Genomic DNA, 17604 nt, shown 5'->3' with positions numbered 1-17604 from the left:
GGATTCTGCTTGTCATACTTTGTGAAAGTGGTTCCTCTGTGCCTAGGAAGTATGTGTCCATCGACCACGGAACTCTGATTAATGGTATGAAGGACTCAAGGGGAAGCCAGCATAGATCTGGACACTTGGCAGACCAAGTCTGAGTCTCTCACCGAGACTGAGGCCAAAGTGGCTTTTGTCTGTGAGTCTGCCCCGAGTGCAGGTCACCAGGCCCTGGGGTGGTCAAGTCCCTTTTTCTCATTTTTTCTAGATAATTTTTACTCATAGGGATTGAACCAGAGGCAGATATTGGGTCGGGGAGTCTGGAGCTAGTAGGAACAGCACCCTCCACTTTTTCCCCTGGGCTCCTCATGCTGAGTCTCCTGGTGGGCATATGCTCTTTGCTGGTATCTTTATAATCATACGTCTAAAAACATTCTGGAATGCTTCTGATCTTTCCAAGAGAAGTCTGGGGTGCTGTTGCTTTGAACTTTGTGGGACTTGGCATTGAGGATGGACATTGGTCAATGTCAGCTTTTAGTTCCTGGTAAAAGCAGAGACTGTGGTACAACTCCAAGGGGTGTAGCACCTGGCATGTGTGGGAAGCTGTAGTCACCAGCTTGAACTCAGATGTAAGTGTAAGTACACTTTGTTCTTTAAATTTTTCTTATGGAAGCATATGGAATTGGACAGAGGAGTACAAGGAACTGCAGTGCACCCACCATCCACCTTCAAGTGTTTTTTTATTATCATTGAATAGAGGCCCTGTGCATGCACTGGAGGGGGGGATCCCTCAGCCCGGCCTGCCCCTTATCACAGTCCAGGAGCCCTCAGGGGCGGGAGGCGACCCAGCGATCAGGGGAAGGCGACGCCCCCATCACACCTCTGCTGCTGCCACTGCCGGCAGCACAAACCTCAGCCGGCCCTGGTTACCTGAGCCTTGGACGGCCCTGGGTGGCTGGGCAGCTGCCATCTGAGGCTTGCCTGCGCCTTGGGCAAGCCCTGGGCGGCTAGGCAGCTGCCATTGGCAGCTTGCCTGCACCTCGGGTGTCGGCTGGGCATCCATCATCTGAGGCTTACCTGCACCTTGGGCAATGGCTGGTCAGCCGCCATCCAAGGCTTGCCTGCGCCTCTGGCCGGCCCTGGAGGGCTGAGGGAACTGGGGAACTCAGGAGGCAGGCGTGCAGAGCGGCTGGACCCGTCTGGGGGTAGGCACAGCCGCACACTTGCTGCCCCGTCAGGGCTGAGGGGACTGGGCGCCCTCATCTTGTGGCTGTGGGTGCTGCCATCTTTGAGGGTGTGGCTGTCAATTAGCATGTTCCCTCCTTATTGGCTGTGGGTGCTGTCATCTTTTGTTAGGGTGTGATGGTCAATTAGCATATTCCCTCTTTATTAGATAGGATAGTCCATTTTTCTGGCTTGAGTTCTGTCACTGTAGCTTATTCTAACCAGTTATGTGTAGAGTTCCACTTTAGTTGATGTGGGAATTCTAGACTTTATCTAAGAGTCATCCAGAGCCAAATTAAAATTATTACTAGTACCACCTCTCAAAGATCAAGAGCTCCTTATATCTCCTGCTTATAGTTATAAGCAACACATCCCCCTTTGCTTATCCTGAAATATCCTTTGTGCCCAGACTTGAAGGGAGCCTGACCTGCTTCCCCATTGCAGTGGCTGCAGCCTCTGTGTTTGCAGACTGCAGAAGGCTCATCCCCAGGACTTCCTCCCCCGGCCCTGTTGTTGTTCCTAAGGCACAGCCAGTAGGAGTATGTTAGTGTCTCCAGTGCCTTTGGCAGGGGTGTCCAGGGAAGCAGCATGTTTGGCTGGCCGAGCTCTGATAGAGCCAAGCTCTGATGGAGGGCGCAGTTGTCTCAGATCTCAGTGCCTGGGGAGCTCAGCTTCCTGTAGCCTGTGTGTGAATGTACATGTGCGTGTTTGTGTATGCATGCATGTACATACACTTGAGTGTCTTTTTCAGGCCCTCTGCTGTTTTATTGCCTTTGCCATGTCAAGAGCTCTGGCTTCTTGGTACTCAAATGTTGCCATCTCAAACTGGCTCTACAGGTTAACAACTTACTTTTTGTTAGGTGGCTCATCCTCAGCCTTGAAGGCTGTGTGGTTTGAAAACCTTGGAAAGTATTTGGCCTGAGCTCCCTATACCACACTTCACAATTGGACAGTTTAATGAACCTTGAAAAAGACTTGGACCTGGGAAAGTATCAAATACAGAGAAAACCTGCTCCAGGAGATACTCGCTTACTGCAGAGGTAGACATTGTGTCACAGGGGACAGTCTCACCACCCATGAGGCTCCAAGAGAGTCTAGTGTTCTTTTCAGCAGGAAGGGGACTTCCCTGTGAATGAGAGGAGCAGAAACTATCTTCATTCAGGGAATGAAGAGAGCAGGCACCCTGTTCTCATCTGTGTTCCTAACCCCATGCCGGTGGCTGATGGTGATGCTCGTGTCTGGACTCCAGGTGGCCCCTGGAGAAAAGTTCAGTGTTCAGCACAGTCTGGTGTTTCCTCACTGTGCATTGGTGAGCACCTCCACTCCAGCCCACTGTCACTTCTTGTCACATGTCCTTTCTAGGTTTGGTGTTTGTGCTGCTCGTCTGTTCTAGGTGCTGCTGAGGGGAGAAGAGTGGAGTGCAGAGATAGAGCATCTGGAGCTTTCCCTGGGGACAGTACAATGGAGCCCCCAAGATAGGACTCACCCAGCAAACAGTGGTCATGGTGGTCAGCCAGCAGTTCCACCATGGGAGCGGGGCAGTCACTGCATTGGAAAGACACGGGTCTGGTTCTGAATTCCGCACTGGCCCTCAGGTTGTGACCTTGGGCCCATTCTGAGCCGTGTTTCCCTGTTGTGGAAATGGAGGTGGTGATAACAGTCATCTCGCTGGCTTTGCAGGCTTGTTGAGACACCCACGGAAGCTTACGGAAGCCTCTGTAAGCTGGGAGACACTGCCCAGAGGTGGCCTTGGGGCAGTTTTCAGAGAGGAAGTGGGGAATGCTCCAGGCCTTAGATGGAGGGTCCCCAGGAGTGTCACTAGGGTCACTCCTACCTGGGAGTCAGTGGGCAGGGCTGAGGCTGCTGTTGAAGCTGTATGAGCACATGAGTGAAGGCTGCTTGGGGCAACACAGGAGGGTGGGCGCAGGGTCTGCAGGAGGGAGTCGTCCCTCTAGAGACACAGGGGACTCGGAAGGATGCGCTGCATTCTCATCTCACCTGTTCCTGGTGGCATCTTTCCTTTTCCTCTTGGTTAGCCATGGAGAGGCTGGCTGTCCAGGGTGCCCACTTCTCTCCAGGTCTTTGCTGGGCTCTCTGGCCCGTTCAGCAGCCTAGGAGTGTGCGAGTACTCAGCCCCTGCCTTTTCGTACATTTGTGAGTCATTCCATTTTCTGTGTCATCAGTTCGTAGTTTTCTCTAGAATAGCAGGCAACTCTGACTATATCAAGCTTAATTAATCTTTGCTGAGATGAAAAGGAGTATTTTTTTTATTTTTAATTGAACTCAGTCAAATTGGAACATATAGTGACAGCTATAGACTCAGAGACATAGGACCACAGGGCTAAAGGAGGAGGGCTCTCTGAACTCCTGCCACCGTGGAGGGCGCATTCTCTGAGGCCATAGGTGCCCATCTCTCCTCTTCCCAGAAGGCATCCTAACCCCCTGAAGTGGGGGCACCATGGGGGCTTATAGAAGTTTCCCTTCCTGGAGATGAAGACTGAGAGTTAGCTGCTCTCTGGGGTGAGCATCTTCTCATGTTCCCCTCGGAAAGAGGGATCCAAACCAGGCAGGATTCAGCCCTGCCTTGGTTTAGTGGCCAGCCAGCCAATGGAGGAGAAATCAGAGCTGCCCACACTTAACAGGAGAAGCAGAACTGGGCTGCAGCTCTGAGGCTCATCTCCCACCTGGGCTTTGGGGCCCTCAGGCCGTGAGCTTGCAGGTACAGCATAGGTCAGAGTGTTGTCTGTATCTTTGGACCCTAGGGAACATTAGGCGCTGTTCTCACTTTTCTCTCTTCTCTGTGCAGTACGACAATCTCCTGAGCCAGTTTGGCTGCATGCAGGTGTCATCGTCGTCATCCTCCCACTCCCTGTCTGCCTCGGACACGGGTCTGCCACAGAGGGCGGGCAGCAACATCGAGCAGTATATCCATGACCTGGACACTAATTCTTTTGAACTGGACTTACAGTTTTCCGAAGATGAGAAGAGGTTATTATTGGAGAAGCAGGCCAGTGGAAACCCTTGGTAAGAATGTATAGGCATAAGTAGTACTCGCTATAAAGGTGCAGAGCAGAAAACAGGGAATGCGAGACACGGTAAACGGAGAAAGCAGGCATCCTAGTCTTCATCACCGCTGCCTGTGAGGCTCCGCACCAGCTCACTCCTCCCAAAACTGCCAGTAACCCTCTATGGTGAGGCCCCTCAAAGGGTCCAGCTGGAAGTGGGTATTAAGAAACGTTGGTCAGGGAGTGAGTGCATTTGGGTCTCAGCAGGCCAGTCATCTGTGCTTGGACATGATTCACCGTGAGTTAAATAACTACTGCTCCTTGGTGAGATGTTTGGGGTCTTCCAGGGATTTTGCTGTTGTAACTCATCCTCTGCACATAGTTTTTCTCACTTGTCTGGATAGTTCTTTAAAGGTGGAGTCCGGGGGTGGCAGGTAGAGTGAAAGGGTGCACATTGAAGAAGGCAGTGCTTTGTAGCTGCAGTGCCTGTGAACAACCCCATTTCCCTAATGGTCATGCCTACCCTTGAGCATTTGATGCTCTAAAAATGGGCTCGTGTTGCCGAAACCGGTTTGGCTCAGTGGATAGAGCGTCGGCCTGCGGACTCAAGGGTCCCGGGTTCGATTCTGGTCAAGGGCATGTACCTTGGTTGCGGGCACATCCCCGGTGGGGGGTGTGCAGGAGGCAGCTGATCGATGTTTCTCTCTCATCGATGTTTCTAACTCTCTATCCCTCTCTCTTCCTCTCTGTAAAAAAATCAATAAAATATATAAAAATAAAAAATAAAAAATAATAATAAAAATGGGCTCGTGTGAATTTGCATTTGATTTCTTATCAAAGCAAACATCTAGATACATTGGCCATTTGTATTTACTTGTCAAGGTACTTTGAGCCCTTTTACTATTTTTCTTATGTTTTGTATTTTTTTAAATTGACTATTTTTTTGTTAATCCTCACCTGTGGATATTTTTTCCATTGATTTTTAGAGAGAGTGGAAAGGATGGGGGGCGCAGGGAGAAACACCGATGGTAAAGCCTCTTGTGCATGCTAACTATATGCCAAGAGTTAGACATATCTTTCACTTAGGTCTGCTTTCATCTTTGAATCTGCAGACGACCTGCCAACTGCCAGAAAGAAAAAGGTGCCTAGTTGGGGGTAGGGGTGTTTTCTTCAGGAGAGTAGGAATTGACCCTTTGAAGTAAAAAGTCAAAAGGATTCCTTTAAGTAAACTTTTCAAAGTAGGTAACTAGTAGCTTGTTTAAGCTAATTGGTTAATTAACCGAATGGGTAGGCTGTGGTATTTATGCTAATAAGGGAGCTTCTGACCATCTCTGTCTACCCCCTGAGTCCTGCCTCCTGGACTCAAGGAGTAGACAGAGGTCTACCCCAGCCACGATCCGGTCAGGAGTCCAGCATCAGCTCTTCACCATCTGGAACACCAGTGGCTCTCCTGTGTCCTGTCATTAGAGAAGCTGAGATAGGTGGCTGTGTGCTGGCAGGCATGTGTGAGAGGGAGAGAGAATGTGTATCCATGTGCGTTGGAGGGGCTTGTGCCTGTCAGTAGGGAGTCCTCACTCTGCAGGGACAAGGAAGGAGCTCCATGTTTCTGTGTGGTGCCAAAATGTTCTGTTGCTGAACCATCTTGTGCTTCAGATTCACAGTGTGAATAACAGTTGTGAAGGTGAGTGCTCCTGGTCTTTGCTTGTCCTTAGGATGGACACTATTTCCAAATTCCCTTTCAGCAGGTCCTCCTAATTCAGGCTGGCGGTGCCGGTGCTGAGGGAGACCGCCCTTCCACAGCACCCACACGGCACTTGCCGACACACCAGTGCATCTCAGTAGAACACGTGAACGTGGCGCTCAGTTTCTTTTTTTTCATTAAAAAGTTTTGGTCTTTCTTAATTTTATTTTTTTATTATTTTTTTTAATCCCCACCTGAGGATATTTTTTCCATTGATTTTTTTTTTCTTTTTTAGAGAGAGAGAAAGGGAAGGGAAGAGGAGAGAGAGACGGAAACATCAATGCAGGAGAGACACATCAATTGGTTGCCTCCCACATGCCCCGATCAGGGCCAGGATTGAACCTGCAATCCAAGTACGTGACCTTGATGGGGAAGATGTTCTAACCACTGAGGAAACTGGCCAGGGCAGTTTCTTTATTGAGAATTTTTGGGAATTTCCAATTTGTATCCTTAGCCGTTGAGGTTTTAAGCCTTTATGTCATTCCCTTTGTAGATGCTTCAGTAAAGTGCAGATGGTTGTATTTGCTGAATGTTCTCCAGTGTGTTTGCTTGTTAATTTTGGTTATTTTTTTTTTAATATATTTTATTGATTTTCTACAGAGAGGAAGGGAGAGGGATAGAAAGCTAGAAACATCGATGAGAGAGAAACATCGACCAGCTGCTTCCTGCACGCCCCCCACCGGGGATGTGCCCGCAACCAATGTACATGCCCCTGACCGGAATTGAACCTGGGACCCCTCAGTCCGCAGACCGATGCTCTATCCACAGAGCCACACCGGTTTCGGCAATTTTGGTTATTTTTGTAGTTAGAGAATTATTTTTGTTATGTAGTCATGTCTGTTACTCTGAATTAGGTAGCTTGTTTTGTTTCCAGCTTTAAAAAGTAACCGTCCCCCTTGCCCACCGGTGTGGCTCAGTGGTTGAGCATGGACCTATGTACCAGGAAGTCACGGTTCGGATTCTGATCTGAGCACATGCCAGGGTTGCAGGCTCAAACCTCAGTAGGGGGCGTGCAGGAGGTAGCCTATCAATGATTATCTCTCATCATTTGATTATCTCTCATCATTGATGTTTCTCTCTCTCCCCTTTCTCTTCCTCTCTGAAATCAATAAAAAGTATTTTAAATAATAATTAATTAATTAATTAATTAAATAGTAGCCCTTCCCACGTAGGCTTGAACAATATCCCCTTCTTTTTTCCTTCCAGTTCTTCTTTTGTTTGATATAATATTTTTAATTGTCTCTCCTGTTAATCCATGTGAGGCTGCAAAAATGCTGGAAGGTCTTTTCTTCCCTGGCATGTCTGTCAGACTTCCCTGTTGGTGATCTTGTGCCCACTGGCTCAGTATCCCAGCAGCCCAGCTAACTGAGGCCGTGAACTGGCCTAGGCTTAAATTGACACCCTCCACCCTGCCCTGGTATAACTAAAGTCTTCCCCTTATTGTAAACTTGTGATTCTTTATTATACATCGAGTTCTTCTGTAACAGCCTGTAAGTTAGAAGAGGCTTTCTATTAGGCTCCATTGTTTTTCCATATAATTCTATCTTGCAGCAGAGCTGCATTGGATGTCCTTTTCAGAAATCTCCTTTATTTTTTCTCTTTGCTTCAAGCCTTGTTTTGTTTGTTTTTTAGTGCCTCTGGGAGTGAAGTACTGTTCTTTTCCTTTTTTATCGTTAATATTCATCTTAGTTGTTTTCAAAATCCACATGATGCTGCATCAGTTTGCTTGGGGCTCATTCCTTAGCAAGGCAAGCCCAGTGGGCACTGGGGTGTGGGTGTTGGTCTGGTTGGGTCACGCTAGGCCAGGCACATTCAGTGGGAGAACATGGTTCCAGCAGCTTGGCCATTCTGCTTGAACATGCACTAGGTCCCAAAAGGAACCAGAGAAGCATGTGGGCACGCTTAGATATTTACGTGCTAAAATTGTCACTGTTTGATATAACAGTTGTCTGACATGTTTTCAAATATAAAATATTTTGTGTTTCTAAAGTAGAACCTTGGTTGATCAGGAATTTTAGTAAAATCAGAACATAAACCAGTAACTGTTAGCTTTAACCAGAAGAGAGAGCCTGCAGACATTAAAACAACCTCTTTAAAAAACAAACAAAAAAAAACCCTCTTTTAAACTCTTAGAAATCAAAGAGACCTATATTTTGCTAATTATGTGTATTAAATCAAAACCTGCATTTGCCCTAGCTGATTTGGCTCAGTGGATAGAGCGCTGGCCTGTGGATCAAAGGGTCTCAAGTTCGATTCTGGTCAAGGGCACATGCCCAGGTTGCAGGCTCGATCTCCAGTAGGCAGCCGATCAGTGATTCACTCTCATCGTTGATGTTTCTGTCTCTCTCTCTCTCCCTTCCTCTGAAATCAATAAAAATATATATATAAAAAAACAACAAAAAACCTGTATTTGAAGCTTTCTCTTCCAAATTCCTGCCATGTTTGAATAAAAGTGCTTTATTACTATGGTAGAAACACCAGATGAGATGTTCTTTTTTGTTTTTTAATTGATTTTAGAAAGAAACATGGATTTGTTATTTCACTTATTTATGCATTCATTGCTTGATTCTTGTATGTGCCTGATTAGGGATTGAACCAGCAGCCTTGGGTATGGGGACAGCACTCTACCAACTGAGCCACCAGTTAAGATGAGATATTCTTAAACCAAGTCCAACTTGAGTCTTTTAGAGATTTATGATTCTAAGTGGCTCAGTGGATTCTGAACACTGACTTGGGGTCCCAGCTTATGGAGGTAACATATGAACAACAGGCTTCATCCTCAGGTTGACTCCCAGCAGGCTCTGCCCTTTTGGAGGGGTTTTGTGTCTTGGTCCTGCTTTATTTAAAGTAACAAGACTTGTGTGATGGGCTCAGCTCTGTAGCCCAGTCTCCCTCTACCTTTCCTTGGTTGTGTGAAGGCTGCCAAGTGAGAGGGGACAGCAGGTGATATTTCTGGCATCTGGTCCAAAGGCAGATTGGAAGTTCTATAAAACAACAGTGCTTGTGTGCTCAGTTACATTTGGAGTTTCCTCATGTTTCTCAAGTGAGTTTGGATCTGTGAAGGGAGAGGCTTGGTTAAAGCAAAGTTCACAAATGCCATTGGGAGGTTTGTTTTGAAGGGAGGAGTTTGGAGAATCTCTCTCTGACTCATGTGAGTGTCTCATTCTTGTTTTCTTCTTTTGTAGGCACCAGTTTGTAGAAAATAATTTAATACTAAAAATGGGTCCAGTAGATAAGCGAAAGGTAAGTCAGACTCCCACTGCATCTTTCTGTGTCTCCCTCCGGGTTCTTTTGTTATTGTTAATTCTCACCTAAGGATATTTTTCCCATTGATTTTTTTTTTTTTCCAGAGTGAGTGGAAGGGAGGGAAAGAGAGTGGGGGAGAGAGCCATGTGTGAGAGACACATCAATTGTCTGCCTCCCGCATGCATCCTGACCAGGGCTGGGGATCGAACCTGTGACCTTCAGTGTGAGGGCCAACTTGCTAACCACAGAGCAACACCAGCCAGGGCTCCCTCCTGGTTCTTAATCAGGATCATGCCTTCCTCTCAGGTTCCTGCGGTAACTTGTCGCACATAGCATCTTTCCTTTTTAGAGATCATCTCTAGATTCGGTAGCTAAGGGAGATTTCAGCTATTCGGCTGTTTCTTCTCAGAAGCCAGGGTTCTGGGATCTCCACAAGGCTGGATTCACCAGTAAAGGTTCTGTTCCATTGAGGAGGTTCTGCTTGACGTCACCACAAGTCATCTGATACTTCGTTAGAATTGTTTTGTTTGTTTTTTAACTTAAAAAAGAATTTTTATTGATTTGAAAGAAAGAGAAATATCAATGATGAGAGAGAATCATTGATTGGCTGCCTCCTGTACGTTCCCTACTGGGGATTAACCTACAGTCCAGGCATGTGCCCTGACCAGGAATTGAACTGTAACCTCCTGGTTCATAGGTCAATACTCAACCACTGACCCACACCAGCTGGGCCTAGAATTGTTTTGGAAAATTGTTATTTATTATGTTTTATTATTTTATTATGGATTAATTTTATCAAAACATCAGACTCCATAAATTTCTGAACTTGGGCTCATGAAACCCTTTTCTGACCCACCCTGGGGCATCCTCGGTGGATGAGAGCCTCCATGAAGGTGGGTTCTCACAGGCAGAGCTCTGTACCTCAGAATGGAGCAGAAGGCACCAGAAGCAGTGGGGCTGACCATTGATTGTAGGGCTGTCAGAGTTTGCTTAGCACAGAGACCTGAGCTGGTGGGCTGGCCTGTGCTGCTGTTCCTGCACGTGGCAACCAAAGTAAGGGAGCCTAAAATGGGGGTGAAGATATCCAGATCTCCAAAACCAAGCAGTAAGTGCTTCCACTCTCTAGTCCAAGGCCGGGCCGACATGGGGGATGAGGTGTGCACGCTCCCTTTGTCCCAGGTGAGTGGATAGGTGGCTGGCAGTGGTTCTTGTACACTGAGCTGCTCTGACAGTCCAGCCTCTGAGGCAGCAGTAAGCACTGTCATCACCCACTTCTGAGCCTTAACAAGTGGGGTCCTTTTTTTTGTCAGGGTTTATTTGCACGACGACGACAGTTATTACTTACAGAAGGGCCACACTTATATTATGTGGATCCTGTCAACAAAGTCCTGAAAGGTGAAATTCCGTGGTCACAAGAACTCCGACCAGAGGCCAAGAATTTTAAAACCTTCTTTGTCCACACAGTAAGTTTGTCTCTGTAGGTTCTCCTTCGCAAGGCAGTTGGAGGCCTTTGTACTCCCATTTGAAGCATCCAAATACCGTAGCCTGAGGAGGGAGCTGGAGTCAAGGCACTTGTCTCCCCTTTTCCACACCTCGGGGCCCCACGTTCATGGCTCAGCCCTGAGTTGGGCTGGGAGACACTGTGCTTGTTTTTTACTCTGGGAGGGACCTGAGGGATCGTAAGTCATCACCTGCACATTTCATATCTGCACATATGTGGAAGGAAGAAAGCCACATGTTCGTGTGCTTCCAGAGGTACCTGCAGTGGCTGCAGTAGGATGGCAGTTTCTTCCTTCCTTTCTTTCTTTTAATATATTTTTATTGATTTCAGAGAGGAAGGGAGAGGGGGAGAGAGAGAGAAACATCAGTGATGAGAGAGAATCATCGATTGGCTGCCTACCTGCACGCCAAGTCGGGATCGAGCCCACAACCTGGGCATGTGCCCTGACCAGGAATTGAACCGTGACCTCCTGGTTCATAGGTGGGCGCTCAGACACTAAGCCACACTGGCCAGGTGCTGGTTTCTTTCTGTGATTTCTCCCCAACAAGTTGAGGTGCTGGTCTTGGGGAGACTCAGTTCTTTGAGAACATTAAATGGTTTCTTTCTCTGCAGCCAAACAGGACGTATTACCTGATGGACCCGAGCGGGAATGCTCACAAATGGTGCAAAAAGATTCAGGAGGTGTGGAGGCACAGATACCAGAGCCACCCAGACACCACCGTGCAGTGACAGCCCACAGCCCTGTCCTCGCTGCCAGGACACGCGCCCCAGCGCAGCTCACCGCTATCCGGGACGCTTCCAGACCACCTGCCAGCCATCTCAAGGGGAATGTAGACAGTGGAACCTTGCAGCTTTTTTATTTAAAAGAAAAGAAGAAAAAAATACCCAACAACACAAAGAACAAAACCAATAATGAACAGGAATTCAGGGTCGCTTTGCTTGCTCTCTGTGCTCTATGGAGGCTTCCCCGAGCTGTCCTTGTTGCCAGAACCCAGTGCTGTGCACGTCTACCTGATTCCCACCTGGACCAGTGGACCAGTGTCACCAGCTCTCCACCGTGCACCCCGGTCACCTGCTGGTCTTGCTGTGACCTAGGGGACAGGGTGTGTCTGGGCTCTTTCCGCCCTCTAGGCTATGGTGGACTCTTCCCCAGGGCGTGGTGTGCGCTCTGCGGGGGCGGCCTCTGGTCTCCACGGGGTGGGGAGGTTCTTGGCTTTTGTCCATGTGCTCGTTTCCTCAAGTCCCTAGATCGTGGCCCATCCCCTGTGCTGCGGGCCCTTGCTTTCCTCCTGAAGTAGCTCTGGCTGCAGGATTTCTGTCTGCAAGTGCTCCACGTGTTGTGACTGCCAGGCAGGCTCCCAGTGGTGAGAAGCGGAACAGGCTGTCGGGTGAAATGCCAGCCTCTGCCCACAAGGTTCCGATCCATCATCCCCCGGAGCGGTGTTGCCCTCCGGGGCTGGAACCCACGCAGTGGCTGAAGGGAGCACGGTCAGCAGTAAGCCCGGTTAGCCCCGGCCGCACCAGCAGACCGCTCTGCCGGCCTCATGAGGCCAGGGCAGCAAGGCAGATGGGACCTGGTGGCCTCCACGTGGAGGAGTGAGACCTGAGGAGCCTTCCTGAGAGTTTGTTTAAAAGTTGAAGTGTGCAGGACTCCCCCAGACCAGTTAATTAGGAACCAAGAGACTCCTCACAAATGGGACGGTACTCAAGTCATCTGGGTGGTGGGAGGAGTGCACGCTCCCTGCCGGCACACGCACCCTTTCCTTGTTGCGATTGAATATGCTCACAGCCAAAAATTCTTACATCCCAACAGAATCTAACGCCTTCTCGTGGTGCCAGGTCATCTGGTCTCCATCAAGTGGACTTTGCCTGGAAAAAAGGGGTTAACCCGCCTTGCACTTGAACCCAAGCTCCCAGCCTGCTCTCCTTCCATTTCAGGTTCCCTCCTCAGTGCTTAGAGGCAGCACCTACTCTCCGGTAACCTGCACATGGTCCAGGTCCTGCTAGGCCTTTGGTTTTCTCTGCTGCTGCTCCCCAGACAGTGGGTCTTGGCTGTGCCTCTCCCTCCCCAGGTGTCCCTGGGGGGCAGTCCTCTGATCGGTGGGGAGAGGAGCAGGCCCCGCGGGCTGCTCCCCGGGGATGAACACCTTTTCCTTTAGACTCACCAAGGCACTCGCAAAAGGCTCACGCAGGAAAGCCCCTCACCATTCCCCGCCTGTCTCCTGTCTCCCGTCTCACACACCATTATCGCCTCTGTGGCCAGTGGTCCAGATGGAGAGGAGAGATGCCTTGCTCACATTGTCTGAGTGGTAAGGGTGGCTGTTCTTCAGCTGGGAAGGAGTATGGACGTGGGGAATTCACTGTGCTGGGCAGGGAGAGGGCTGAGCAGAGGTCGTAGCCAGGTTTGCTGGTGGTTTCTGTTCGGGCCTGTCCTCTGCTGTGAAATCTGAGAAAAAGACAGCTCACATCTGTGTGTGTGTGTGGGGGGGGGGGGGTGCCCTTGGCTCAAACTCCCTCTGTGCTCCTCTTTTTCCTCACTTTTGAAAGGCTTGCCTGTGTTCACTTGCTTTTCAAAGTGAGTTGACTTGCCCCTTTCAAGAATTTCACTTCAGGCTTACTCCCACATTTACATTTGACTCTTCTCCAAGCCCTGCCTCTGTGCTGTTGGAGGGGTTAGGAGCCGGTTTCTGTGCAGCATCTCCCCCAGGTGTCTGGTTACAGGGAACCGAGCATGGCTGGTATTTGTGTTAAAAAGAGCACTCAGCCGGGCTACTCACGAGACAAGTCCTCCCTTGCATTCTGCCTTCTGGATAGCGCCACTACCTCCTGGGCTTAACCAACAAGCTCCATCTTAACCTCTGAAACCAGAAAATGAGGGGTTCAGGGTTGAGCTCGAAGTTGACAGAGCTGAAGTGACTGCCCTCGCCCAAGCCAGTGTAAGCGGAGCCCTTCTCTGTAAGCCAGCGTTCTGTTTCACTCAGAGGCCGTTTTTGTTTTTTGTAAAGGCCCATGTGTATTCTTTTACCCTATACTTCTGCCATCTTTAATTTTATCCAACTTATCCTTACATCCATCGTCTTGGCATGCAGGTGCCTTACATTCCGAGTTGTGGACAAGGGTCTATGTACATACACAGACATACCTGGAAATAGGAATGTGGATTTATCCCAAGTGAGAAAGAAAATGCCCTGTTGTTGAATAGATAGATCCAGGAGCCATGTGTCTTCCTGAGAGGAGGCAAAGACAAGTCAAACCAAGTGCCCACCGACCGGAGGCAGTCCCATACCGTGTGGCCCGTCTGGCACGGAGGGAGGGAGGACGGCGGAGGTTCTGTGCTCTTCCCTGTGCCTTGCTTGTCTCTGGGGACTTGGAAACTGGGTTGGCATCCTCTCTCTGTGGACCCGACCAGGGCCCTGGGCAGTGGGCAGCCCCCTGTGGAGTGCAAAGCCCCACTGATGATGGGCACCATTGACTGCCTGCTGTTCTGAACCTAACAACTTGTGACAGACGTGCTTTGGAAAAAACGGCTCTTGTGGTCATGCCAGAGCTGGCGAGAATACACCTACTCCAGCCTCTTGGGCTATTTGTGGCCCAGACCTGAAGGAATTGCAGGAGATGGCCCCATGGCACACATACCAACCCCAGCCCTGGGCAGTGTGCCAGCGCAGGGGGCACTGGGCGACTCAGTATTTTCTTAAAACATTTGTTTTCTAAAAACAACAGTAAAGACCACTGTGAACATTTGGTGTTAACCTGTCCTCTCCCTGCCCCAAATTTGTTTGCTTTTTCCATCTAAACTGGAAACATAAAACATGCTCTTTTTATTATTGATTTTTAGTGTGAGAGGAAGGGAGAGACACTTCAGTGTGAGAAAGAAACATCCATCAGTTGCCTCCTGTACACCCCCCAACTGGGGATCGAATCTGAAACCTTTATATGTGCCCTGACCAAGAATTGAACCCTCAACCCTTTGGTTCGCAGGATGATGCTCCAACCAACTGAGCCACATCGGCCAGGGCCGATACATACTGCTGTGCATCCAGCTTCTTTCAGTTGATATTTTATCTTAAGCATTTCCCCATGTCATGAATAATGATTCAGAAGCATTGTTTTTAATGATTGTAGAGTTTGTTATAAATCTTATAATTTATCTATTTCCCTGTTATAAAACATTTAGATGGTTTCTAGTTTTTCACTATTTAAATAATGCTGTGATGACTATCTTTCTAAATCTTTGGTTTTTTACTCTGACTCCTACCCCCATTCCCACAAGTAGTATTTTTGAGTAAAAGTTTGTTTCAATGGTGGTATTAATTTATTTCTCTGTCTGATCTGATGCTTAGATGCTCAGAGTTCTAAAACAGGACCTCCTTAGTTGTTTCCTTCATATTTTGAAGAAATGAATGAATTCCTGGTAAACTGTATTGAAACTCTTATTCAAACAGTGTTGGAATAAGACTGCTCTTTTTCTTTTTTAATGCTAAAAATGATGTCATTGCTGCAGTATTTTTGTGACAGTTTTTTCCAGAAGTCAATTTCCTCCTTTTCATTGAAAGAATCTGGTGTGCTTGCATGTTAGTTACTCTCCCACCCCTGCTGCTATGGCTTTCAAGTGCTTGGTGATATTTTCAGAATCTTGTGCTTTGTGTCCACAATGGTACTGAATTTGTGTCTGCACAGTCAGGAGATAGAAAGTGCTGAACGGATCTTGCCACATGCTTACTGGGTGATTTGTAATTGAGTTTATAGACTCAAAGTATGCTGGGCCATTTGGAATCTGAAAAAGCAAAAGCTCTACTTGGAAAAAAAATCACAGACACAGTTGTGTTTTACAGAAGTGTGTGTGCCCCCCTCCCACCCCCCACCCCCAGCTCTTCAAATCCTGGGACTTTGTCAGAGGGTCTTGGTTCAGTATAGCACATGGCCAGGCTTTTTCATGGCAGAAAGTGGTTATCCTGGCTGATAAGGACTTAAGGACTTCTCCCCTCTCCTCACCCACAGTGTTGCAGGTTGTCTAGTTGTCTTCAAGTCCAGACCACCCACATTCGGTTTCATTCTTAATTTCTCCACTTTACTTTGTGGTCCATTGATTCTGAAGGGAAACATGCATGAGAAATTTTTCTAGGTACCATGCTCAGTGGCACATGACTCCGCCAAAGACTGGCTGAATTGCACAGAATTGGGGCTCCTGCCCTCCTCTGAATCTTCAAACCCCGCTCCCTTGGCCAGTCCATAGGCTGAGGATGCAGTCGCCAGGAGAGTCTGGAGATGGTATTGTTTTTGGAGATGTTGCCATACATGCTTTCCCCTATTCTTTCTTTTCACATCCAAACCCAACCTGAACGGATGGTGACTCAAGTGGGTGTGGCCCTGGCCTCTTGGGCAGCCTGCCGGGCAAGTGCTTTAAACCAGGGCAGGAGTCACTGCCAGAGCCTCTGAGGGGCACAGGCTGCTGGCAGGGTTGTCAGCAGGCTGCCTGTGGAGAGCTGGTCTGGGGAGGAAGCTGTTCCAGCAAAGAGCAGTTTTCTCCCTGGTTCAGACAGCTGTGGTGTGCCACTGAACAAGCCTTCATACACCTGAATTTTCCCCCTAAGTCATTTCTTCAGTACGAGGAAACAACAAACATTATGTACAGAGACCTATTTACAAAAACAAAGCTTTTTAAGCTGTGTAATCCACCCTAGTCTATCTGTCTAGCTGAATGACCATGAGTCGGGTTCATTTTGCAGGTGAAAAGCCTCTATCGCCATCATAAATTTGATTGGATGTTGGCAAAATTTAATTCTGCAGTATTTAGAGCTGCTGTACCTGTTAACACAAAATCGGACGAGGCAATAGTCTTTAGTTGTCTTTCAGGTCGGTGGCAGTCACTTAGAACGTGTGATATTCTCTACCTGGTCTGTAGCTGTAACTGTGATGTACAGGCAAAGCAAAAATTAAAAAAAAAAAAACTTATGAAAAACAAATAATGCAATGATATTAGGATATACACTTTTGTATTTTTATTCTTATATAAGATTATTTGCTGGCTATTGTTGGCCTCTAATTCAGTCTGTGTTATTTAAAATCTAATATATGAATTATTTGGATTGAATTCATGTTTGGGGCCAGGTTGTTATATGTATTGATGTACAGCCTTGAATGTGAATAATTATTGTAAACTATATTTTACAACTTTTTCTCTGGCTTTATTATATAAATTTTCTATTTGGTCAATGATTTAATCATATAATTTAATGAATCTTTTTTTTTTTTCAAATATTTGTGCTTAGATGTAGTTGCTGGATGATGAATTTTACACATATGCGAGGTAGTCTTGTAATAAAAAAGCATGAAGAGTGTAGACACTCGCTGCATAGCTTTTCCTTTGGCTGGGGATCTGGGGTGGGCGTGACCTGGATTTGGGCCAGAGCAGTGGCCAGTGCACAGCACACACTGGACTGAGGTCATGAGCTTGTCTTGAGCCCCAAGCCAGTGGATCACAGGCTGCATGCACATGGCTGAGGGTGGGCGTGGGGAGAGGCACAGCCTACCACTTTTCCGGATTTCCACCTCTAAGTGAGGCGGGGGCTGGCACTGAAAGTGTGCTGGACAGCTCGGAGGACTTAGTAAAGGCCAATGCTTCTGGTGCAAGGTAGCAGGGCTTGCTGGAATCGTGGCAGAGAATCTTAGCCAGCTGCTTCCCCTGCTGCATCTCAGGACTGGGTGCCTGGCCCAGCATGTCTAACTCAACCTGCTCAGTATTTACTTCCTCAGCATCTGGCATACGCTGTCCCGGGATCCAAATTCTTACCTGTACCTTTTGTGCCAGGCCAACCTCAACCTGGACTCCGACAAGGTGAGCATGGCCCGAACTCCCCTTGTCCCAGCTCCACCCCAGCCCACAAACTCCCTGCCCTGGGCCT

The 17604-nt window shown here is 48.1% G+C and overlaps 1 protein-coding gene across 2 annotated transcripts in view; it reads left to right on the top strand.

The window, feature by feature from the left end:
* The window catches only part of PDPK1 (3-phosphoinositide dependent protein kinase 1), an 82049-nt gene extending 65000 nt beyond the window's left edge, over positions 1 to 17049 (top strand). For both annotated transcript variants that reach the window (XM_054714631.1, XM_008146431.2), the window contains exons 11-14: positions 4013 to 4230; positions 9138 to 9195; positions 10509 to 10661; positions 11312 to 17049. In XM_054714631.1, the coding sequence (XP_054570606.1) occupies positions 4013 to 4230; positions 9138 to 9195; positions 10509 to 10661; positions 11312 to 11428 (546 nt within the window). In that variant the 3' untranslated portion in view covers positions 11429 to 17049. The remainder of the gene's footprint in view (positions 1 to 4012; positions 4231 to 9137; positions 9196 to 10508; positions 10662 to 11311) is intronic.
* The last annotated feature ends 555 nt before the right edge of the window (positions 17050 to 17604 follow it).

The sequence above is a fragment of the Eptesicus fuscus genome, chromosome 4 (genome assembly GCF_027574615.1).
Source record: "Eptesicus fuscus isolate TK198812 chromosome 4, DD_ASM_mEF_20220401, whole genome shotgun sequence".
In the NCBI taxonomy this organism is placed as follows: domain Eukaryota; kingdom Metazoa; phylum Chordata; class Mammalia; order Chiroptera; family Vespertilionidae; genus Eptesicus; species Eptesicus fuscus.
The sequence above is the reverse complement of the archived record's forward strand: the minus strand, read 5'-3'. Positions and strand labels throughout refer to the sequence as shown.